The sequence below is a fragment of the Rhinolophus sinicus genome, linkage group LG09, assembly GCF_036562045.2.
Source record: "Rhinolophus sinicus isolate RSC01 linkage group LG09, ASM3656204v1, whole genome shotgun sequence".
NCBI classification, from domain to species: Eukaryota; Metazoa; Chordata; class Mammalia; order Chiroptera; family Rhinolophidae; genus Rhinolophus; species Rhinolophus sinicus.
In genome coordinates this window covers 25266603-25292715 of record NC_133758.1, presented here as the reverse complement: position 1 = coordinate 25292715, position 26113 = coordinate 25266603, and the positions used below count along the sequence as shown (strand labels likewise).

The following is a 26113-nucleotide window of genomic DNA, read 5'->3' as shown; positions in this document are numbered from 1 at the left end:
ATTAGCTTAATTTAGAAAAAAAGTTTCCTTATAGTAACTATGATATAAATGCAAGTATAGACTTAGTGTTTACACACCTCTTTAAGTTAGTTGTTCAGGTGTGTAGTGTATACATTTGCAAATGAAAGTTATTCTTAGCAGAACCTTTATTTGTATTTTTTAACCAATAACTGCTTAATGCATTGTGCGTATTTCTTTGTAGGCTTCATGCAGTTTATCCAGTCAGTTCCTGTGGCTGAAGTTCTTGATACAGAAGGAAGCATTCAGGTACAGTATCTATTTTGAAGATTTATACAGTTCATGAATATATTCTTGTTATAAAACTTTCAATCATTATGAAAGTACATAGAGTTAAAAATTAAAGGCTCTTTTTAGTCACTCTTCTTCCTTCAAGTTTTTTTTTCCTTTCCTTAGAAGAAAACAGTGTTAACAGTTGGAAATTATCCTGTGTTAGTACTTACAGATGCTGGAGTCCTTAAACCATGCCTGGCACAGAATAGGAGATCAGGAATTAATTGGTGAACACATTTTAAAAGTTTATGGTTATATTTCAGAGAATGAAATACTATAATTTCACCATTGATGAACATTTAGATCACTTCCGGTTTTTGTTGTTATTCAGAATAGTGCTGCAGTGATATTTTTGCTTGTGCGTGTTTTGCACAATTGCTTTTTTAAGACCCCTGTCCTCCACCTCCAACCTCTTTGTTCTCCTTTAATACAAGGAAAGGCAAGTAGTTTCTCGACTAAGCCATGTATATACATCCTTGAATTTTTTTTTCTTTTTTGCATTTGAAATACATAGATTAGCTCTGATTATATCTTAATGGTTTATTTTTGTTATCTTTTAAGTATAATTTTTCTTTTTCCCTATGTAAGAAAAATGTGTGTAATTTACACAGAAAAATTGACATGTCTGAGATTAAAGATAATACAGAGAAGGGCTTGACAGAGGACATTTGCTACAGTGTGTTTTTATCTTTTTCAGGATAGAGTATTCCAGTAATTCAGTATGGAGTTTAGATTTGTAGAAAAGTATTACTCTAATTTCTTGACAAAGCAAGTAGTAGTTATTCTGTTCTTATGTTTGGGGTTAAAAGCTCAGGATCAGAACATCAAACAGCCTGGGGCTGAAGTTTTGCTCTGCAGCTTTCTAGCTATGTAACACTGAGTGACTGTTTAACCCTTTGTGCAGAAAATACTTCCTATAGCAGGCCTGAGACTACTACCTTTAGAGAGGCCTAATTGCAAGGTTAGCCTTTGGCTGGGATCTGGGAACTTGACTTTTCAGTATGTTCCCTCTGTTCCCTAACTGATACGGGTGGTTCAGTATGCCTGTACTGTGCAAATAATCTGATTTATAGCAAACATGCTTTCCTTTGAAAATTTTGATGGTTGATAGACAGACAGTGCCTATTGCTGTAATAAACCTTAGTTGTGCTAGAGCTGTATGTTAAGACTGTGACTCCATCTACAAAATCGTACCTGTCACAAGTCTTGGGGACCCTTTCACAAAACACTTCAGGCCTCACGTTTTGCATTTATAAAATTTGGGTGATCATTTATAGTACTTGGCTCTGGGATTGTTCTGAAGATGACATGAAATGCATGCAGAGCTTTAACATGGCTTCTAACTAAAGTAAATGTTCAAGAAAGTTATCAATTGTGTTGCTATGTGCATTTATGCTTTTGCAAAGTAATGCCAGTTTGTATATTGATTCTTAGTTCTTTGTCTGATCCGTGTGTATAGTGTAGCTGTGCCTTAGGTTATTTTCATCTTTAACTTTAGTAGATAATTAAAAATTATTTTCTAAAATAGTTGTACTTCTTGTGTTTCTCATTGTTACACATATTTGCTTAATCTTGGTAGTGTCACACTTCTAAAGTTTGGTAATTTATTGTGGTTTTAGTTTGCCTTTCCCTTGTTCTTACAATACCTAATACAATTAAATACTTGTTCTACTGTATTGTTTAGGGAATAATGACAAGGAAAAAGAATGTCTGTACATGTTCAGTACACATGCAACATAGTAGCCTTAACTACATAGTACACATTAGCAACAAGGTAACATTTTCCCCCTGAATATTTTCGCTCTGGGGTTGGTTGAGTCAGGGGGTATACAACCTGTGGAAAGGGGTGCCAACTGTAATTAAAAACAAACTCACTCACATTCACTTGCAGGAGATAGATGAAACAAAGTGATATATTGAGTATATAGATATAGCCGTAAATTTATTTTATATAATGTTTTTCCTACGGCACAGAAGTAGCAGCATATGAATAGTGTGTGTGTGTGTGTGTGTGTGTGTGTGTGTGTATGTATGTGTGTGTGGGTGTGTGGTCTTAGCAGTCTGGAAGCATAGCATTAGATTGATTCCAGAGGAATATGCTTCCTAAAATCTGCCTTCTATAATTACTGACTAAATTTTGGATCAGACACCCATGGTCATTATTTACAATTTCAAAATTCCAGTGTGCTTAAGGATTGTATTGAATTTGTAAACATGTGAATAATAACTTTCCAGAACTTTTTTAGAAAATATGCACCAAGTGAGAATGGGCCATATGGGATCAGTGCTGAGGTCATGGACACTTATGTCAAAAGCTGTGGTAAGTTTTTCAAACTACTACTTTCCATTGATATGTTAGAATAAAGGAGTGTCGGCTGTCTTGATATTGCCGTATTTTTATACGTGTTGAACATGTTAAGATTTTGTCTTAGTCCCTTCTGGCTTCTATAACAAAATACCAGAGACTGGGTGTCTTATAAAAAACGGAAATTTATTTCTCACAGCTCTGGAGGCTGGAAGTCCAAGATCAAGGTACCAGCATGGTCAGGTGAGGGTCTTCTTTGGGTCGAATACTTCTTTTTGTATCTTCATGTGGTGGTGGATGGGGCTCATTACCTAATCACCTCCCAGAGGTCCCACCTTATAGTACTGTCATATTGGGCATTAGAATTCCAACATGTAGATTTTGGGGGGACACAAACATTCAGACCATAACAAACTTAAATACTCCATATGAAGAGTAAAGAATACAAAATATTGATGAAAGAAATCATTAATGTTTTGATACAATGGTAATAATGAGGTATAAATTCTATTTAGTTTTTAATGCATGTATTTTTGTAATCACTTAACTATTTTATCATTACAAGTTATCTCTTCCTGGAAGCTGTTAATTTTCCCCTACATTTTCCCTGTGTTTGAGTAATTACGATTAAGTAGACTGCGGGAGAAATCTCAGTCAGCAATATTTATGCTTTAGCTAATTCTCCAGAGGTAAGATAACTGTGTTGTGTTATGAAGGTGCCTCTCATGGTATTTTTAGATTAGTACTTACGGTCCCTTCCTGGAAATAAATAAGTAGCAGCGTGTCATAGGGATTAATTCCCATGTGTCTGTCCTCACGAAGTTTACATTCTAGAGAATTATTTTTTATTTTCTTAAAGTATTTATTTGTTGCCTTTTTTTTTTTTTTAAGTATATGACTAGACTGTTCAAGGTAGGGTAAATAAAGGAGTTGATGATGGAGTTGAGCCCTAAATGTTATGTGGTATATGCTACTCTTGTTTTATATTAATATTTATTTCTGTTTATGTCCATATTTTTACCTGTACTGGAGCAATCAAAGCTGGGGGAGCAAGTAGAGGCTTTCTGACATATAACAAGTATATTTAAAGTTCATACCATTTTATGTTTATACATTACTTTGTTGTACATGACATTTAAGTTGTTGTTTTTTATTAAAATATATTGGGGTGACAATGACTAGTAAAATTATATAGGTTTCAAGTGTACAATTCTGTAATACATCATCTGTATACCACATTGTGTGTTCACCACCCAGAGTCAGTTCTTCTTCCATCACCAATATTTGACCCCGTTTACCCTCTTCTACCAACCCCATCCCCACTTACCCCCTGGTAACCACTAAACTATTGTCTGTGTCTATGAGTTTTTGTTTCTTTATTTGTCTTGTTCCTTTGTTGCTTTCATTTTTATATCCCTCATTATGCCCCGCATATCAATGCAGTCATGTGGTTCTAGACTTTTTCTGTCTGACTTATTTCGCTTAGCATGATCATCTCAAAACCCATCCATGTTGTCACAGATGGCACTATTTCTTCTTTTCTTATGATAGAGTAGTATTCCATTGTGTATATATACCACATCTTCTTTATCCATTCATCTGCCAAAGGACACTTTGGTTGTTTCCATGTCTTGGCCACTGTAAATAAAGCTGCAATGAACATTGGAATCCATATATCTTTATGGATAAATGTTTCCAGATTTTTTGGGTAGATACCCAGGAGAGGGATTGCTGGATCATATGGTAATTCTATTCTTAATTTTTGGGGGAACCTCCACACTGCCTTCCATAGCGGCTGCACCAGTCTGCATTCCCACCAACAGTGTATGAGGGTTCCTTTTTCTCCACAGCTTCTCCAACACTTGTTATTAATGATTTTGATGATAGCCATTCTAACTGGTGTGAGGTGATATCTCATTGTGGTTTTTATTTGCACTTGTCTGATTAGTGATGTCGAGCAACCTTTCATATATCTGTTGGCCATCTGTATGTCCTCTTTGGAGAAATGTCTATTCAGGTCCTCTGCCCATTTTTCAATTGAATTGTTTATCTTTTTGTTGTTGAGTTGTATGAGTTCCTTATATATTTTGGATATTAGCCCCTTATCGGAGGCGTTGTTTGCAAATATCTTCTCCCATTGGTTGGTTGTCTCTTTGCTCCCATTGGTTGGTTGTCTCTTTGTTTTGTGGATGTTTTCTTTTGCTGTGCAGAAGCTTTTTAGTTTGATATAGCCCCGTTCATTTTAGCTTTTACTTCCCTTGCCTTTGAGGTCAAATTCATAAAATCCTCTTTGAACCCAAGTTTTGTACCTATGTTTTCTTCTATGCAGTTTATTGTTTCAGGTCTTATGTTTAGGTCTTTGATCTATTTTGAGTTAATTTTTGTACATGGTGACAGAAAGTAGTCTGGTTTCATTCTTTTGCACATGGCTATCCAATTCTCCCAGCACCATTTATTGAAGAGGCTTTCTTTTCTCCATTGTATGTTTTTTTAAAATGTTTTCAACAAAGGAGCCAAAGACATTTTAAAATTTTTCTCAGTGCTCCTGTGAAGTAGTATTCTAGATTATTTTGAACCCCATAATTTATTCCCAAATTTACACTTGATGATACATTTTTGGCTGAGAGGTATAGATAAAATGTATTCCTAGGAAATTTGCAAACACTAAAATAAAACGTGTGTGTATGTCTGTTAGAATCCTTTATGTTGTTAATTTCTCATTTTCACTAAAGAAACAGAACATGTGTTACATGTCATTATGTTTCTCATAAAAATGATCACATAACAGTGTAAGACTAAAAAAGAGCATTGAAATATTCCAGAGAAAATGTTTCTCTTGTCCTACTCCCTCTTTCTCTTCCTCTGTATTTTTCCTTCCTTTTCTTCCCTCCCTCCCTGCTTTCTTTCCTTCCTTCTTCTCTCCCTGCTTTTTTTCTTTCCTGTTTTTTTCTGATTTCAAGTCTGTGTTTTCTATGCTCTGAAAAAATTACAGATCATCTAAAGACTGGTAGGTCACTCACATGACAGGTAGTTTATGTTTTTCAGCTGGGCTTGTCAATGATGTCACCTGGCCTTTCTGATGCTGGAGCTTCTCAGACCTGGGTTCTAAGAAGAAGTATTCTAGGAGACAGGAGAGGGAAACAGTTGGTTCTGAAGGCCTGGACTGGAAGGCTGGTGCTTTGTCATTTCTGTCATATTCTGTTGGTCAAAGCAGTCACAAAGCCTTCCTGGATTCGTGGGGAAAGGAGTATAGTTCCCACCGTGAATGAAAAGAGTTTTAAAAAATGTGTGGTCATCTTTAATTCACAACAGCTAGCTTTCAGTGCCTTATTAATTAAGTAAGATGTTTTGCATACCCTCCAACAGTTATCTTGTATTTTTTTTTGCTTGACTTTCAGATAGTCACTGTAAACGTTTTTACATCATAAATCTATTTAGTGAAGGAATGTTTATTTTTTTCCTGTTTGAAATATAAGTACACATAAAGAGCCTATAAATATTGACTAAAATTTGAAAACTTTGCTCACTGATTAATTTCCAGAACATTATGTTATGGATCCATGCAAGTGAATCTGGGAAATGTAGTCTTTTACCGAGGCACAGTCTTGCCGCATAAATCCTGGTTTTGTTTTGTTTTGTTTTGTTTTGTTTTAAGTATAGAATAGGCTATTGGGTAGGCAAACTATTAGTCCCTGACATACTAATATATTTTGAGAATCACTGATTTGTTTGCAGTCAACTATAACTGTTTTGTTACAATTAAGTAAAAATTGTTAGTAGACTAGTGATATGATTAGAAGCATTTTTTGAATGGTAGTATGTGATCTACTCATTCTGTAGATTCTATTCATTCTGTAGATATGGATATATTTTGAAATATATAATATATAATGTTCTCTGCAATTAGAATATGGTTATTTATTCTAAACAAATATACTTTAGCTTAACTGTCTTGTTGAGTATCATGCCTATCAAAATAGCCACTTTGGGGAAGAGGAATTATAAAATGCAAACATGGCATGAGCAAGGAATTCAGAGTCAAACTTAAATTCAAATCCCGACCCATTGACCTTGGACAATTCCGTTAACTCCTGGAGCCTGATGTGTTTCATTTGAAGGATGATTCTGATACTTAAAGGGGTTAATGATGATGAAAATAATGTACCTCACTAAGAGCCTAGCCTTCAATAAATTGTATCTGTGTTTACTAATAATTAAAAATTACTCCAATGATTCTAGCATCGCTTTCATCACTTTTGGACTTCTGGAATGGCCTTCAGAACCTGAGTCCAACGAACTTGAATGTTTATTGAATTTAGACAGGATTAATTTGGTCGTTTAACAGGTAGTCCAGTCTGTTCTCTACATATTGGCTGAAATAAACATGGTTTTGTAAATGCTGCTGTAGTCACATGTATGTTTGCAAGTTGTATTTGTTGTCAGGTTACTAATGGGAGAAGAAGGGAAGAAAAAAAACAATCTCTAAATTTTGTTTGATAATTTTGAACACATGCCAAGTTTCCAGACTTTTCAGAAGACAAAGATGAAAGAATAAAGCTTAGAGCCAATAACACTGCCCCTAGCCCTGGTCATATATAATTTTTCTTAATTCTTTAGAAGGTTATGGTGTGAACTTTATAAATATCTTTACCACTCAAGTGAATTCATTTTTTTTTTCTATCTACTTGTGCTTCAAGATTCTTTCTCTATTTTTTTTTTTTTAAACCCTGCATATACTTTTATTGTCTTGTAGACAACACGGTTGTGGTCTGATTGAGTCATGGATGTTTCTGTAGACACTTCTTTTTCACTGTCATCATCAACATGTGTCCGATTTGAAATGAGAGTGGTAGACTCATGTTATAATTAAGGTTCCTGAAACCTAATTTAACTTTTGATACAAGTGACTTTTATAGGTTGACAAAATTCTACATGATATTTTTTGTTGCAAATAATTTATTTAGTGTCTCAAGTGATATACTCTTCATAGAGTCAAAGAAGATTACAAGTTTGATTTCAGAATTTAGATGAGAAATCAAAAATAGTAAGCAAATTGAAATTAAAGTAGCACAAACTGCTTTTATATTCAGTGCTATGTATAACCTGATTTGCTTGTGGTTTTCACAATTTTTTGAACTCTTATTGCAGCTGGATATTGTGTGATCACATATATACTCGGAGTTGGAGACAGGCACCTGGATAACCTTCTGCTGACAAAAACAGGTAAGATATAATAGCTACTAGTAGATAATACATTTTATACGCCATTGATTTTTCACCTGGGAATCTACTGAATAACAAAATTATTTGCATAAGTGAAGATAAATCATACAGTCTTAAAAGTCTCTTTAAATGGTACCTTTGAAGGGCATCTGGGAGAAACTCCCACCCTTTGTAAGTAAGTAATCCTCTAGATGACTATCTGGCCCTTGCTTCTCATAATGCCTTTTTTGGTGGAAAGTCCAGTCTCTTACTTACTGTACAGCTCTAGTTAGAATGTTAAAGTGTTCTTTCTCCTATTAAACCCTCATCAGACTTAACTCACTTTTACCTCTATCTTTAATTCTTTACTTTTCCATGGAGTAATCATTCTCTTCCCCTTTCTTCCTGATAACTCTGTGGCCCTGTGGCTTTAAACATCATCTCTGGACACAACAACCAAACTACAGCTCTCTAACTCAATCCATTTTAATCGCTTCACGCTGAAATGTGCAATCGCTTACTTGAACTCTTAATTATATAGGTAGTTGTAAACGTTGTTCCCTTCCTCCACCAACCTGCCTAAAACCCGCTCCTCATCTCGTTGTCCCATCTCAGTAGTAGCTTTAGCAACCCAGTTGTTGAAGCACCAGAGTAAGGAGTCAGTTTTCAATACAACCCTTGGCCTCATCTCACAATATTGAACTTACCAGCAAATCATGTCTCCGCCTCACCTCCCAAATAGGTCAAGAAGTTACACTCTCTTCCTTTCCACTGCTTTGACCCCATTTGAAACCACCACCATCTTTTGCCCAAACTATTTGAATAAACTCTGACTCTTCACTATGGCAGCCATGGTTTGTCCACACTTATCAGTCTGAATGTTTAAATGTCAAACCACTCTTTCCTCAACCACGTGCCCTTGTTTCCTCTTCCTGGGAAGCTCTTCTTTTAGATCTTTGCAAGTCTCACTTTGGTGATTAAAATTCTAATGGCATTTCCTTAGGGAAGCCTCTTCTAGTTCTCCGATCTGAAATAACATATACCGGCTACCCCACCCTGCCCTTTACTCTCTATTTTGTTTTCTTTATACGACACATCACTAGCTGAAGTTATCTTTTTTCTATAATTCAATAAATATTTATTGAGCACCTACTTTGTGCCAGGTATTGTTGTAGGTGCTGGAAATACCAAAATGAACAGAGCAGGCAGAAATCCTGACTCTCGTGGAACTTGTTGATTTCCTATCATCTTCTCCCATTCAGCATGCACGTTCCATGAGAACAGGGACCTTGTTCACCCAGCTTCCACCATGCCTCCAGAACCTTGAACTTGAACTACACCTAGCCATAGTGTTTGATAAATCAGTGTCACATTAATGAATGAATCAATATATCTGCTCTTGTATGTAGGCTTTTCTTCCCTCAGCTAAAGAATTCAAGTTTTTTCAGCCTCAGAAAATAGATTTTAAATTACTTAATTAAATAGTCTCTCAGGTAAGGACATTTTCTGTTTTGTTAATATTCCTCCCAAATTGTGACACTAAGGATTTAACATAATACTAGTGGGTAGTGTAGTTATTAATAGAATAACCCTGTTCATTCACACAGTCTGCAGTTTCTTCGATTCAATTTTAAATAGCTAATGTAAAAAATCATCTGTAGTACAGGTGGCTCGTGGGAACCATGTCTGTGTCAAGGCGAAGCAATACCTTTCATAACCAAGACTGAAGGAACGTAATCAAATTGCCCCGGAGGTTCTTACCTAATTCACTAGTTTAGCAAAGGATATTTATAAAATGTTACAGTGTGTTTGCAGAGAATTGTAATTTTCAAGAAGTTTTCCTGTGTTACTTCCTTAGCTCTCTTTTTGGTTGAATCTTCTAACCATGTGTATTAGGTTACCAAAGTGATTCCATTTGTTTCTATGATTTAATCATTTTATAACCACAATGGAATTTTTAATATATAGAGTAGCATACATCTATGGTGTTATAGTCACAGGTCTTACTTGTGTTTTCTTTTGGAAATTGGTAAGATAGAACTTTTCTGTTGGACTTAGAACTGGTGTCGTATGTGTGCTGACGCGCATGAGTGCGTGCGCGTGTGAGTGCCTGTGTGTTGATGAGGATATTTTAAGAGTAAGATTTGGAATGAGGAGTCTACCTAATCTATTTTTGTGGCCCAGGTCCCAATTACCTTGTTTTATGGAAATTTAATTATAAAATTTCAGAAACAGAAGCTTTAAGTTTCTTGCTACCAGTTTTCCACTAGAGGGTGCTCCAAATTTATCTTTAAAAACAAAACTTACCTTAAAATGTGCTAGATAGGAGGCACATTTTCTTTTAAAATGCCTTTCTTTGTGTTATTTTTTCCTTAACTGCTTTGTAATGTTTCATCCAGGTGTATCATATAGTTAGCATTTTAAATCTTCACTAGGATAAATGTTTTCAATTTTCAGGTTTAATTTAAATAAAATTAGATTATATAAGGAAAGTGTGATTCTGTCAAGGCCAATGGAATTATAATGCATTCTTCAACTTTTAGAAATTTATGGTGATTAATTTGCAAATATTTTTTATCTTTGGTTATCTTTTACTAACAGTCCATATATTTCAAAGCAGTTTTGTTATATTAATTACACATAAGTGGTAAATAAACTTTTAGACAACTGTTATATATTCAAAATGAATTTTAAACGTGGTACAGTGCAAGAAATACATGTCAGTGCTTGTACCATGAAGCATCTTCCATTGTATATTTTGGGATCATTGTACCTTCAATAAAGACTGTAACATTGAAAATTTAGAACTTTAGGTTATCTTATGTAACTGTACAGTCGTCTCTATTACTGGAGCTTTTTGTTTTGTTTTGTTTTTTAAACAAAAAATAACATTTCTTCCATTCTTCAAAATACAGCATCTTTTGTCCTCTGTTCTTATTTGCCATTTTGGGTAGGTTTAAAGTCTATGCCTCTGCTTTGGATGAAAGTGGTTTGGAATTGGAATCAGAGTTCCACTGATTCATTTGTGTTTGGTTCTCTGGTGTGAGAGGGAGAACAAGGATAAGAGACACCCAGTTTTCATTTCACTGGGGTCTTTTGGGGACTTAACCCCAATACATTGTTCCACCCTGTAAATAGAGATGAGACAGAAAAGGGTCAGACTGAGAAACAGGAGTGTGTAGAGGAAAATGCTTCACTGAATCTAGAGAATTTCAAAATCTGTACAGTGGTAGTGTGCAACAATGTGAAATATGCGTCTCAATTACAGTTTTCCAAGAAATTGTTTTGCCCGTGCTTTATTTGGTTTTGGATACTTTTAGCTTGGTTGATGTTTTCTTCATTTTGTACAGCAGAGGGTGCTGTGTGTCCATCATAAATACAACACTCTAAATTCCTTTGTCAGTGTATTTTCATGTGGTCGATTATAACATTGTTTTCTTGAAGCAAATTTGGAGTGAATGATATTTCACTTACTAATGCATTAATATAGCATTATTTAAGCACAAAATCATAAAATTTAAGTTGTGAATGTGATTGAAAAATGGATTTTTTTCTGATGTCTTTTGAGGAAGCTTTAAATTTATTCAGAATAATCATTTGTGGCAGGACTCAAATGAAACATGATTTGGGTTTATCCCAACACTTTGGAGACAAGTTCATTTTTGAAAGTCAAAGGGTGGGGGAAGACCAATGTAACTGAAACACTTGTTCATTGTTTATGGTTTATAAACTTTAATGATAGAATGAACATATAAAATCAATATATAAATACCTAAAAAACGTTCACAAGTGAAAGCAAGGAGCTAAGTATCTGTAGTACCTGGAAAGTTAGTTGTAGGTCCTAAGTCTGGCCCTTCTAATCTAATTTAGTCTCATTTGTATAGTGGGAGGAATGGTGGCCTTTTTGTCATGGCATTTCAGAGTAATACTCTGAGCCTTTTGTCAGAAAGCTCAGAGTAAAGAAAAATAGTCATTCTTATTGTTATCCTAATTGGAAAAAATTTTAATGCTTCCTATCCTAATCGTTAACCATACTTTTATATGAAATTGGTTCATTTCCTTTTTTAATTCTTAGGAACATCTCACATAGGTTAATATGTCAGGCTCTAAAGTCAAATTCTTTGGGTTTAAACTGCCCCTCCACCTTTGGGTGACGTTGGGTAAGTTATCTAATATATTGACTCAGTCTCTTCTGAATGTGTAAATAATAATAGAACATCTTTCCTGGTGGTATGAGGGTTGAATTAGATACGTAATATATTAGAATTTTCAATGATTTTGTGGTACTGAGCACATACCGTGTTTCCCCGAAAATAAGACCTCGCCAGACAATCAGCTCTAATGCGTTTTTTGGAGCAAAAGTTAATATAAGACTTGGTCTTATATAAAACCCAGTATTATATTATATTACATATTATATTATACTTGGTCTTATACCAGGTCTTTTATTAATTTTTGCTCCAAAAGACACATTAGAGGTGATGGTCTGGCTAGGTCTTATTTTTGGGGAAACAGGGTAGCTATTATGGTTTTGTTCGTTTGTTTTGCCATTAAGAAATAAGAATGCTTTCCATTTTTGACTTATGTGGCTGATATTTGGAATCGTAATTTTAGAGATAAGATCATTAATTTATTTTAAAAATTCCTCTTTCCCACCCTAAAAGCCAAACTTTTTTAAGTTACTGCTTTTTAAATTCTCTTTTGAGTGGCTCTTTATTTCAGTAGTATAAGAAACTTTATGTAAAAGAAGGCAGTCAATTTAATCATTAATTTAATGTTTCTGTGTTTTAAGGTAAATTTTGATATTTTAGAAACGTACCTTGTTTTTTTTTTTTAGTTGCTTATTGTGTTCAAAATCTTCTTACATAGAAGGAACTTAGTTACTATTCAAATGGTGCCTCCTTAGCTGTTTGTGTTTAAGTTATTCAGTTAGGTAGATTATACTATAAAACCTAAAAGTACATACTTATTGTCTTAATGTGCTTGTTTATTCTTTGGGAAATGAGAAAAAGGGATATAAAAAGTTTTATGTATTTAGTAAGCACCCAATAAGTGCTTTTAGAATGAATAAATGAACTATTTTTTTAATGTAATTTTTATCCACTCTTAGGATTTCATGAAAAATCTGTTTCTTGTCTCTCTTGTTATTATAGACTATGGACAGACTGTTATTTACCAGTTTAATTGTTTTTTTCTCAGTTGATGTATGCAAAAAGAGCCAGAAACATACGACCTTCCCTTTTTATCCATAAATATGTTTTTAGTCTATTGATCATTACTTCAGATGTTTAAATAAGGAGGAGGACTTTTCTTCATGTGAACGGTTTTCTTTTTAGACATTATTTAAAATCTGATCTTTTGAAAGTTTCTTGAATATTCAGTATTAAGAAGTCAGTCTTCTCATGGTTACTGAAACCTTATGATAAGGAAAATGTAAATGGTTTTTGCAAGTGGGCTTTTTAAAAAAGTTTGTTTTAAAGAAGTCTGTCTAAGATTCCTTGTAATGCTGGTTTGGTGGTGATGAACTCCTTTAGTGTTTTCTTGACTGGGAAGCTCTTTATCTGTCCTTCAATTCTAAATTACAGCCTTGTTGGGTAGAGTAATCGTGGTTGTAGATCCTTCCTTTTCATCACTTTTAATATTTCCTGCCAATTCCTTCTGTCCTGCAAAGTTTCTGTTGAGAAATCAGCTGAGGGTCTTTTGGGGGTTCCCTTGTAGGTAACTAACTGCTTTTCTCGTGATGTTTTCAAGATTCTCTCTTTGTCGTTAACATTTGGCATTTTGATTATGATCCAGGGAATCATTTCATAGATTGTGTAGATGCCTGACCACTGCCCTGTACACCTGAAGCTGAACAGTGATAACAGTTATTGTAACAGTTATATATGATATCAGAGGGGTAGTACTTGGGGAGAGAGGGCTTATCACCCTTTGTGAGGGGTGTAAATATCTAATCACTATGTTGTTTTGTACACCTGAAACAAATATAAGAAATAAAATTTTAAAAAAGGAAGTAATGAAAAATGATTAGGTGCTATATTCTGTGATCCTAAGAATGTAGAAATTATGTCATGAGAAAATAACTTAGGCTGACTCATGAAGAAGGTATTGCAAATGGACAGTCAAATGGAGAAAAATGCATTCTAGTGAAAGCCCCAGTAGCTGAAATAAACAATGTCTTTCCTGCTAATATATAGGCTGGTTAAATTGATCTGAGGTCAGATAGTGGAGGGAAATCATTCTGCCTCTTTTTGGATCACCTTTCATATGGCAAAGCTTAATTCAGTCATTGAAATAAAATTGTAGATTTGAATATTAAATTTTTTTGTGTAAGTTTTCTTATCAGGTGATGTATTCCTTAATGCTGGGTTGACACTGTGTTTTGCTTTCCAGTGAACAATTTGGGGAAAAGGTAACTTTTGATGTCCTTTAAAGCATTCAAAGTTCAACTATAAACTGGCAACCATAAACCAGATTATTAAAAAGTTGATACATTTTCTTAGTAACCCCTAGAACAAAAAATGTGTCAAATTTTAAGATAATATGGTTGTAAATACAATACAGGGTAAGTGTAACCCTGAGTTCATTTAGCTAATTCATCTTGCCACTGTGTCCTCCACAATGACCTAAGTGAAGTTGAGAGTTGTATTAGTCAGTATTAAGTAGATCAGAAGCTTAAGTTTTGGCCTGTGTCAGTACCATCTGGAGAATGAGTTAAAATAGACTGATGGGCTCCAGGTTCAGAGTTTCTGATTCAGTAGATACGGTAGGACCTGAAAATTTGTTTTAGTCTCAAAGAAACTATCCATAATTATCTGAATAGTTATTAAAATTATTTTCCCTTTTTAAAATTTATCTATTTGGATGCTGGATTCTCTTCTTTTACTTCAATCGAAACTACATATCATAATGGATTGATAAAAGCAGCAAATAGGAGAATCCAGCTGTCTTCTATAAAGCCAGACATTAAAGAGATGAGCAAAAATGTAAGACAATGACACTCTTCCCACTAAATTATTTTTTTGTTTTAGAAAAGTTATTCTTAAAAAACAAATTATGTTAAAATCTTACTGACTTACTAGTTTTAAATTAATTAATACTTTTAAAAGGTCCCGAGACCAAAATATTTTAGAATTGCTCATTGAAGGCCATTGTTTTTCATCTTCAAGGGGTTACTATTCTGCTTTAGACATTAAACAGTTCTCTAGAAGAAAAGAGTATTTCAGGGGGAAAACCTTCAATGGTTAATGACTATAGAAAAAATATATAACATTTAAAAATTTGTTTTTTTCTTAATGGAAATAGACTGTATAGTCATATATATGGTCTTGTAGACATGGTTTGTCCCCTTTTCATCAGTTAGCATACTTTTGTCACTGTTCATAAGAAGCCATCTTAACAGTTGAATGTGAAATAATAAATTATATGAAACATTTAGCAGATAATTGGAATGTCTGTACTAATCTGTACTTACGTATGTCTTATTCTGTATTATTCAAAAACTATTGAAAAATATTTCATCATTTCTATGCTTTTAACTATAATTGAGAGATACCTGTAACCAAGTATATCATAAGTATTGCGGCATTGGGAGTGTAGGTACAGGGAGCATTTTTAATTCCAAAAATACAGGTTCCATTGTATCAATAAATAGTTATTCGCCACCATCTTTGTTTCTAGGTTTTATGGTAGGACAAGAGGAACGATGCAACATTCACATGAGATAGAACGGCATTTTTGGAAAAATAGTAACATGTCAGGTTGTATACAGAATCACTGGGAGAATGGGAAACTTACTCTGAAGTTGAGTGGCAGGAAGAATTTTTTAATTTGGGAATTTTGTCGGATTTTCAAAACACTAGGGATGGAGTATAGGAAACAAGAAGAAAGTCAAATAGATGTGGAGTAAGCAGAGGTCTGAAACTGGAATAATTAACAATTTCAAGATGGTCGCATTTAATTATTAGATAGACAAAATGGAAATTTAGAAAAACTCTGCTATGAAATACTGTTAATTTCAGCAGTATCTATTATCTTTAATCCTAAAACTACAAATGTCTTGAATTAATTTTAGAAATAAGTTCATGTCATTTATGCAAATAACAGGAAAATTAAATTAACTCCACTTATTCCCTTTGTATAACAAGTCGGGGACATAAGGAGGAATTTACAGTCAACATTCAGTTTGTTTTATGTACTCTTTACCTCTTGACTATTTAAGGTAATAGATTCGAATAAGACCACACTTCCTGCATTACTTAATTAATCATTTCTTCTTAATTTCATGAAGTGCACTTTAAAAGTCCTGACAAGTTTTATCTATAGATATTAACTTTAAAAGAGCCATTCCCTTTGGTATATAAGAGGATAATTTAAAAAAACACACGTTAATAGCCTCTTTTCAAAATACATGACTCTTCGACTTGCAAAGTATAATAATGGTTTCATTGTTAGGTACTGCATTTTTTATACCTTATAATTAAGCAGTAATCCTGTTCTTTGAGAGTTTTCCTATAAGAAGGATAGAAATACACTATTCATTTGTAAGCAGTGGTGCATAACTGACATTGGAATTCCAGTAATGCCTGTAATGAAATGAAGAAAAGTGGGGCTGAGTTTCCTATTAAATGCATAGAACCCATGAACTAAAGCCATGTGTGATGACTGATATCATTTGATACTAGGATAGCGTGGCTTATTAAGGGTGGCAGTTTTGAATTAAAGATTGGTCAGATAGGTTATCTACTCTAGTGCGAGTATCATTAGTAATTATACTGGAACAAAACAATGTTATTTAAAGAAATAAAACCAACGGAAGTTTATCTGTGCCTATAATAATGTATGTTCCTCATCTCTTTACCTTTGGAAGAGTAGAATGGTGTTTGTCTAACAAGGTAGAAAATAAATGGGGACTCCAGAATGAGAGTAAAGCACAAAATGAAGTGCTTAGCTAGTTAGACAGAGGATACACGTATAGTTGAAGTCAATGAAATCCTTAATAGAAGTTGATAATGGACTTTTCACCAAATTCAACGATAACATATTCCTTTAAACTTAAAGAGATTAGGAGATGATGCTTTCCCAGTGAGTCCGACAATTCTCAAATTCTTTATTCTAAAACTAATTTCTCATCTTTTTGGAATCATGGACTTCACATGGGAATTTGGTGAACTCTGTGGATTTCCCCCGAAATTGATTTCATTGTGTTTAGAGACCTCTGAAGCCTGTTTGGGGATTCTGAAAAGGTGTTTTTCAATCTTGAGTAATACACAGAACTGTTTTCAATAGAAATGAATCCCCCTGTGTTGGAATACTGTGTTTTACAATCTTAAATGTTTGCAAACATAAAACCTGATTATTAACTTTTTGTACATCTACTCTTACATGACTGTAAAATAAAAACAAATTTATAAATTAAGTCATGTTACAAATGGCTTAATTTATTCTAACAATAGTAATATGACAGAAGTAATATTGAAATTAAATTGTCACCTGCAGAGTGAATTTGAGTTCAGAGTGCTTTTAATATCATATCCCACATGAATATTCTTACAACACTTTTCTCAACTTGAACTACTTCATAACCTCCATTGTTCAGGATGCTGTCATGTAATATCAATTCTGCTTTGGTTAGTATTAGCCTAACACAATTAAAGTAGCTTTGCTGTTTGATACTAACCCAGTGAAAAGCACTGAAATCACAGGACACTACCAATTAGTAAAGCGGCATCCAGATGGTCCAGATTTGGCCTCTTATTATTTTTATTGTAGATCTTCATGGAAATGAAGACACAAAAAATTTTAAAACAAAACTTTTCATAAGAATGTTCAGGTTTCTCAGTGTTATTAAAAGTTATCTAAGTTGTAAACGTAAAATTAAGATGTGATTGGTTAAATAAATGCAAATTAGCCATATTGAGTACTCCTGTCTGATAGGAACTATCCTAGGTTTCAGAACTATAACAAAAATAAATAAAAGAAGATTCTTGATGATACAACTCTTAATTGTTCATTAACAGTTTAGTGTAAGGGAGAAAGATAAGTAAACAAATAATTTTAATATGCGCTTAGCTAATGTGTTTGAGTAGAAATAGGTGAGGTAGAAGCTTCATTAATAACTGCTTACGAAATGTATGCAGATTTAGGGAGCTCTAGTGTGAGCTGGAGGAACCATTTAGCAAAGCTGTTAGTGCCTTTGTTATTTTTGGAGGGGTGGGGAACAAAACCATTTTCCAGTTTTCTGTAGGTTCCTTGGTATCTATTTCTAATTATTATTTCTTCGCATCTTATGTCCCCATTTGTCATTTACTATAATAGATAGATCCATTTTCTTAAAAATTCTTAATGGAACTTTCACCAGTTCTCTATTTTGAATAGAACATTTAAAGCCTATATAAGCTTTAAAAAAAAAAAAAAAAAAAAAGACAGGAAGACAGGACATGGTTTGGATAAATCTTGTTTTCAGGGCAGTGGTTCCATTGGCAATGGTTACTTTTTTTGCAGCTGGCTGATGGTAGTGGTTAAATCTTTGAATACTTGTTATATAAGCATTCATATGTAAGCTACTGTTTATGTGTGAACACTATGTCCCAAATTTAATGCAACTTCTGTCAACTCCAGATAATTTGCAATCTAGTTTTCTTTACTGTTGTGTGAACATAGTCCCAGTATCTATCTTGAATTTTACTTTAATTTCATTACTGCCTAAAATTTAGACTTTTTTTTTTTATCAGGCCTCGGTAGATTTTTGAGTTCTTTCTCATTTTCAAAATATATTATTTAGTTTTTCTTTGTAAGAAAGATGCATGAAAGCATTGCAAAAAATAAGATTGCTTATACCTTTAACATTTAATTTTATTAGTTACTGCCAGTTGTGATCTCAGGCATAAAGGACATATAAATATCAATTCAGTATATTTTAAACATCTTTAAAATTGTAGTTATTAATACTTATATCGAATGAAGTTCAGTATTTAAAATATTTTTTTAAAAAAAGTAATGTTTGAAGTATTTAAGATAAACATTTTCAATCACATTTAAGAGACCTGGTCAGTAGATATTGAATAGCTTGATTTTAGTTTTGTAGTCAGACTAAAATGGCTTTTTTCTCTGAGTTAGGGAAATAACTTCTAAAATGGGGCAAGGCTATAGCTGTAACCACTCTTGACTTAAGTGAGGTTTTCTAGGTAGTTATTTTGCTTGACAGGCCCATCTATAACTTATTTGGGAATAATGACAGCTACCATGTAGAGTGTTTGCTGCATACCAGGTACCATATTAAATATCAGATAGGTCATCTCTTTTAAGTCTGCCTAATGAGGTAATTATCAGTATTAACCTATTTTGCAGTTTAGAAAGTGAGGTTTAGAAAGACTAAGCCAATTGCTCAGAATCACGTGCTTGATCAAGTGAGCAGTGGAGGTGTCAGTTGTACTAAAGTATAGTTGTACTACCAGCTCAGCGTGCCTGTCTGTGCAACGCTATTGATCTTTGGACCTAGGACTTCATTACTACAACCAGAGTCAGTTCCGTGCCCATTGTTTTATATTTCCCCACAGTGATCTAATGATGGAGTATAAAAATTCACAGAGAAGAGTAATAATGTTCAAAGAAAGAGGTAGACAGAAGAGGGTATAGGTAACATCTGAATGGGTATAATCAATATATATAAATATTTTGTAAGATAGCAGAAGTGTGCAAAAACCCAACACATGCAGCTCAGGAAGAAAAGTTTTTCGCTGGTGACCATTGAGGAGGAAGGAAAAAGGTAAGCTTCTCAAATACGCGATTGAGGATTGGTTTCCAGATGAAACAGGTCATAATGTATTACAAGGTAAACAAGAGTGGGCAAGTTGGCTTTTTAAATGAATTCATTCCTTCATTCAACGAGTGCCTACTATGTGCCAGAAACTATTCTGAGCTTGGGGATACAGCGACACACAAATAGGCATATAAGTCCCTGCCTGCATGGATCTTAAATTGTAGGATCCTTGGGGTTGCTTTTTGTGTTAAAACGTATGGCTACTTTATACCTACCTGTAAATCACAAGATACTTTATGAATTCTGTGGTGAGTCATTCTGTAAAGTGAATGATCCCATTCTTGATATCTGGTCTATGAGTTTAGGTGACTGCTCCAGGGTTTGTCTTCATGGGCGCAGCAGCTCTACCCAGCTCTTGCAGATGTGACTATCGTGCTTGGTTTCTTAGTCTGAATTTAACGAGTGACACATGTTAGTTAGAAATGGTTTAGATGGAGCTAACAATGTAATTTGAAATTTGGAGGATTTTTTGGTGGGGGTTTGGGGTGATGAATGGTAATAAGTTAAAGGAAGGATTCGTTTCAAGAATACTTAAAAGAAATGGCCTGCTGTATGAAGGGTAGTTAGCTTAAGCTTCGGCATGAGAGATTTGCTGCAAGATATTGTTTATGGTAATACCTTGTCCAGGCTTTGGCTGTCTCTGATTGTGGGCATCTAAAAGTAGGATTTAAATTTTTAAATTAATGTCTCTGTGGGATGATGTTAAGTGTAATTTCATCTGAATGAATGTGGGTTGAAACGAACTAAAATTTGCTCTGAAGGCCACTCCCAAGCCTGGGGTTAGAGGATCAAACAATTTGGTAGACTTATGAAGAGACACCACTTTACCAATTGTATGACATATCCCCTTCCCAGTTCCTTAAGATAATTCTGGAAACAAATGATTTTCTTATCAACATCCAGGCAAACTCTTCCACATAGACTTTGGATACATCTTGGGCCGGGATCCGAAGCCTCTTCCTCCTCCAATGAAGCTGAATAAAGAAATGGTGGAAGGAATGGGAGGCACGCAAAGTGAGCAGTACCAGGAGTTCCGTAAACAGTGTTACACGGCTTTTCTCCACCTTCGAAGGTAAGTTGATTTGCTTGACATAGAGAATTTTGGTACATTCATTTCATAGAGCAAGAAAAATAGAGTTGTTCAAATGTATACATTCATTAGCGTCATTCTTTTTCAGAATGACATAGGCAACAATATTTCTTAATGTACATTTGATGTCTGTTTTGATAAACACTTGGATATTAAAGGAAAAAAGATAGAATTTCTTGTTTTCCCATTAATTATCTGATTGCTAAATCTCACCAAACGTGAAGCTGGCATTACACAAAATTAAGCAGATGGAGGCTTCAAAATCAGTGGATTGAAAGCATTTTAATAAAATATACTGTGTTCTTTGGCAGTGCTGGGATAGAGAAAATGTTAAATAGCTTCCTGTCATTCAGATCTCCCCAAGGCCAGCCTTGAAGGGTTGTAATCACCAGCTGGGTTATTTTTCTTCTCCCTAGCTGAGTCCCACTTCTTTATCAATGAAGCATTTAGCTTATTTAGAGTGATATCAACACAGTCATTTTTATTCCTTAGCACTGTTATCAGCCTTCGTTTTGTTTGCTCATCAGGAGCATTTAGAAGTTTGTTAAATGAATGAAGAATAAACGTTACAATGATTTTGTCTCTCTTTAGCACCTCATCAGTCATTTTACTAAAAAAAAAAAAAAAAAATGTTGGGTTTTCTCTCTCTCTCCTTTTTCCTCCAATGCCACGATCTGTCTGCTTCCTTCATCCTAGTTTACTTAGGAATGAACATATATCGTCAGGAAACAAAAAAATTTTGTTTGTTAAATTCAGGACATAGCTCTGATGATTAGTCAGAAATGACAGGATCATTTGTCTCTAACTCCGTTTTCAACCTAACTCTTCAAAATGGATATTCTTAGTCTAGCTGAAAATCCCAGCCCAGGAGACACATATGCTCTTCCAGGTGAAAATACAAGCCACAGACAGTGAGTTGCCTATATATGGGGGCTCTATTTTGTCTCTAACCTCATTTACTCATATAGAGTGGTTAGAATATAGACACTCAGTGTGTGTTCATTGAATGAGATACTTCTGTATTTGTATGAGAACCCCCAGAATTTCTGCTTCATATCCAGGGTGAAGCTATGTGTCTAGCAAATGTTGATGCTGTTGGTTGTAGGAAAATGGCTGTCCTACATTAATCAGGTTTAATCTGTGCATTGACTTAATAAGCCTTCATTGGTAACTCATTCTTTATCACATGCCACAAACTCTTAACATGCATTTTACAAACGACCACCTTCTTTATCCTTTGGATGGCACAGTGGCTCAATTTTACTTTCCAGAAATGCTAAAGGAATAATGAGAAGATCAGTGTTCTTTTGATTCGCCTGGTGATGCAGAAGCAACTTCAGAGGATTGAGAGTTCTACTTTAATATCTGGGATTTTTTAATTTAAAATAGTCAAAGTCTACAGAAAACTAGATGGAACCATGGCGATCTCAGTGAGCAGGCAGACAGGATGATATGAAATGATAACTAGAGAAATGTCAAAGATACTCTATCTTATTGAAAGCAGAAAGAAAGCACTGCGCTTTATAAACTGTCATTGATAATGGATTAGTAGCAATTCTGTGGCATGGGAAAACAGAGACAGTTTATTAATGTGGAGCCAAAGTTGACTTTTCTTCACTGTTGAGAAAAATCGCAAAGAGATTAAATAATTTTATGTTAAGTCTTCATAAGAATTGTTTTATTTTTTTTTAAGTTCAGTGTGCTTCAATTGTGGTTATCTGGACCCTACTATTATGATTAACATTTTTTTTAAATGTTGTATTTTAGAATAGTTAGTAAAAATTTCCTTTAGGACTTAGGAATTAACCTGATAGACAAAAGTTTGTTTGCCTAGTCACCAAACAGCAGTGAATATATTGATCGCACTGTCTTTCATCATTAATGTCATTGTTTTCCCTCCTCAATGTAGTACAATTATTAAATAAAGCTTTTTTTTTAATAGGAGTCCAGTTTGGTATTTGTTGCATGCAAACTGGAGAGGTTGTATTGGAAATAGACCTGTGAATCACTGTAAGAATCTCAATTGTAGTTAAATGCATTTCTGTTTTTAGTATGTTGAAGGTTTCTACGGGAAAATGTAGACCATCTTTACATGCAGTGGGTAGCATGGTGGTTGGTGTACATGGCTAAGAGAAAGAATACATTTTTCTTGAACTCTATACTCAATCCAACCCTTTTTAAAAAATCTAAATTATATGACATCCATCCTTACATCTTTCTCTAGATTTGATTTTGCACACTTTTCCCACTCTATCATTATTTTTTTAAACATAACATTATATATATTTTGATAATGGTTTTAAAGAATATTAGTAACCTTTAAATACATTTTTCTGGGTAGGATATTGAATGACTAATACATACTATATGTTTTGGGTCACTTGTTCTGTCTTAAATGGAAAATGCAGGTTAATGGCAACAGATATAAAAAGATTAATACAGTTAAGGTAGTGAAAAATTATCCATAAAGTAACTGGATGTTTAAGCTTCTAGATTGTTCTATTTTATATTTCTTTATATTCTGTTTCCCTTTGCTATAATAATAGAAAGATGAGTGGTTAGATTTAAACCAGCGTATAATGCAGAACAAATTAATATTTGCCTTTTGAAAAAGAAACACATTATGCATAAAGGCAGACATTTTAACATGGATCCTGCCTGCCCATTAGAATCACCTGGGGAACATTGGGAGGGAGGGGCCATTCTGGGCCCCATCAGGTTTAATCCATCGGGGACTGGGGCTAGGTGCTGATATTTTCAAGAAGTTCCTCTGGTAAATCATAATGGGCAGCCATTTGAGAACCTCTGAAATGCATCTTTCAAAATTGAGCCTTGTATTCCCCTCCCTGTGTAGATTCCTGAGATTCTGCTATGGCAAAATTGGGAGAAAATGTATATAATCAACAAAGCAGAGTATGAATAATTGAGGATTCATGGAAAAAGCACCTTTTTTTTGAATCACATAATACGTAGCAGCTGGCTGTACTCTGCTGACACCTTGGTCTTTGCAGCCTTCTCAGGCAGATCCTTTACTTCCATATCCTACATACCACAACGCTTAGAGAGAGGCTTCGAGGCCCTTCTTGCTCCCTGTTGCCACATCCAAACTGTTTCTTCTCTTGCCATTTATTTGTTTTTTTCTTAAAGAAGGAAAGCATAGACATACACGCACCATGAGATCACACCTTCAGATATTACTGTCCACATCTGCCTATCTCCCAGTCACTCTCATTCACTGAGAACTCTCATTGTCTTCTTCACAACTGATACTGACTTCAGCATCCACATGGATGGTCCAGCCATGCCCTGCCCTCTCAGGGCCTTGTCCTCCTCGTTTAGAGCCAACACTGGCCACTCCCTCTCATCAGTATTATTAAATTTAGCCCTCCACAAATCTCGATCCCAAGCTTTCCACTCTGACCAACACCTATCCTTTGCAGCTCTTTCTGAATGTGTTCTCATTTCTACAAGTCTTAAACCTCGTTGATACTTCCATTTATAATCTACTTCATATCCTCACTTTCCTCCTTTCCCCATTGAATTTTATGGCCCTACACTCTTACTGCCCTTTCCTCTAAACTCTTTCAAGCATTTTTAATCCAGTCCTATAACCTCACCTGCTGAAACTCCAACTCTCATCAGAACTGTCTGCCTTCCTGTTTCATGTGTGCGGTGCAACGGGTATGTGTTACTGAAGAAAATCCAATCGTCATGATATTCTCGCCATTGGTTTTAAATCAATCGTTCTCAACTGGCAGCTATTTTACCACCATCCCCCCACCCACCCCCACCCCCAAAAGCACATTTTGCACTGTCTAGAGACAGTTTTGGTTGTCACAGCTGGGTGAGTGCCACTGGTACCTAGTGGAGAGGCCAGGGGTATTGCTAAATACAGTACTGCTGCCCTATTTCTTCACTTTCCTTCACAGCACATGTACTTTAAAAAGTTCCGTTCTCACTGTCTCCACTTACTTGCTTCCTTTGCTTCCTTCAGCCTTCTCTAGTAAGGCTTCCAGTCCTGCTCTGCTGTAGAAACTAATTTTATCAAGATAAACAGTTACCTCTCCCACATTCAGTGGCCACTTTTTCTTCTAGCAGCTTTGGCATAGTTGGTCACGTCTTTGTTTCTAAAAACCTTTCTTACGTTTGGGGGAGCCCACTCTCCTGTTTTCTTTTTGCCTTACTGGCCACTCCTGGTTCTTTGGTGATTTCTTTCATCTTCTGCCTGACCTCTACATATTGAACTGCCTAGAAATCCCATTACCAATGTAAAGAGTTTAATTTTGGATCTTTTTCCCCTTAATCTCTGTCCTCAAGCATTTTCATCTAGTCTTGTAACTTTAAATAGGATCTAAATGCTAATGACGTTGAAAACCATTAGCCCTGATACCTCCTCTGAGATTTATCTGCCTACTTACTTGGCATCTTTGCTAAGAACCTAGTAAGCATCTGAAACTGACAATGTCTTAAATGGAATTCTTGATTCTATGCCACAAGTCCTGTTCTTCCTTCATCCACTCTTTATTATTTGTTAAATAACCATCATTTCCTATCGTTATACTTAGGCTAAATCCTTGGTGACATTTAGTCCCTCTATGCTATCTCCTCTACTCTACTGAAACCATCAGCAAGTGCCATCCACTCCATCTCCAAAATAAAGCCTGATAACCTCAATATTATTTCTTTTCTATGTGGATATCTGTGAAGTAGTTCCCCTACCTCCCTTCTTAGTCTCCACAAGATGGCTGGTGTGAGCTTTCAAAAATGCATATCTGAGTGTGTCACTCCACTCAGTTGCTTCTCAGCACACTTAAAGTCATACCTCCTTAAGATGACTCCTCTCCCCACTCCATCAGTCTTTGACCATTTCCCTGTTTCCTCTATTTTTTAAAAATCTTTTACCAGTCAACTAGATACTAAATTATCAGTTTATTTTGTGAGTGCCCAGCCTCCTCTAGAATGTAAGCTTCATGAATGTGGGGACCTTGTTTATTCAGTTCACCGCTATATCCTTAGTGCCTAGAGCAGTGTATAGAGTGAGTACTCAGTAAATATTTGTTGATTGAATGAATAAAATTAATATGAGTAGAAGTGGAATAACATCTGTGATACACTTTTTATCAGTTCCCACAAGAAAGTCAGTGACTCAAAGCTGGGTGAAAGCTGTTTAACTACAGCTAACCCCAATATAACACGGTTGGTAGGTCCCTAAAAAAAAAAAAAAAATGCCGTGTTATGTGAATCCGGGTTGTATGAAACAAAGAACTAGTACAAAAAAGGGGGTTAGGTTCCAAAAATTAAAAAAAACCATACTATTATATTTTTATAATTGAGAAAAGTATCTTTACTAAAGCAATGTTCACCAAAAGTATAACATGTTAATACATGTTAATATGTACTAAAT

The 26113-nt window shown here is 34.8% G+C and overlaps 1 protein-coding gene across 1 annotated transcript in view; it reads left to right on the top strand.

The window, feature by feature from the left end:
- The window catches only part of PIK3C3 (phosphatidylinositol 3-kinase catalytic subunit type 3), a 129595-nt gene that overhangs the window by 82731 nt on the left and 20751 nt on the right, over positions 1–26113 (top strand). The window contains exons 19-22 of the mRNA XM_019751746.2: positions 203–267; positions 2527–2611; positions 7745–7819; positions 20523–20691. Coding sequence (XP_019607305.1) covers positions 203–267; positions 2527–2611; positions 7745–7819; positions 20523–20691 — 394 coding nt within the window. The remainder of the gene's footprint in view (positions 1–202; positions 268–2526; positions 2612–7744; positions 7820–20522; positions 20692–26113) is intronic.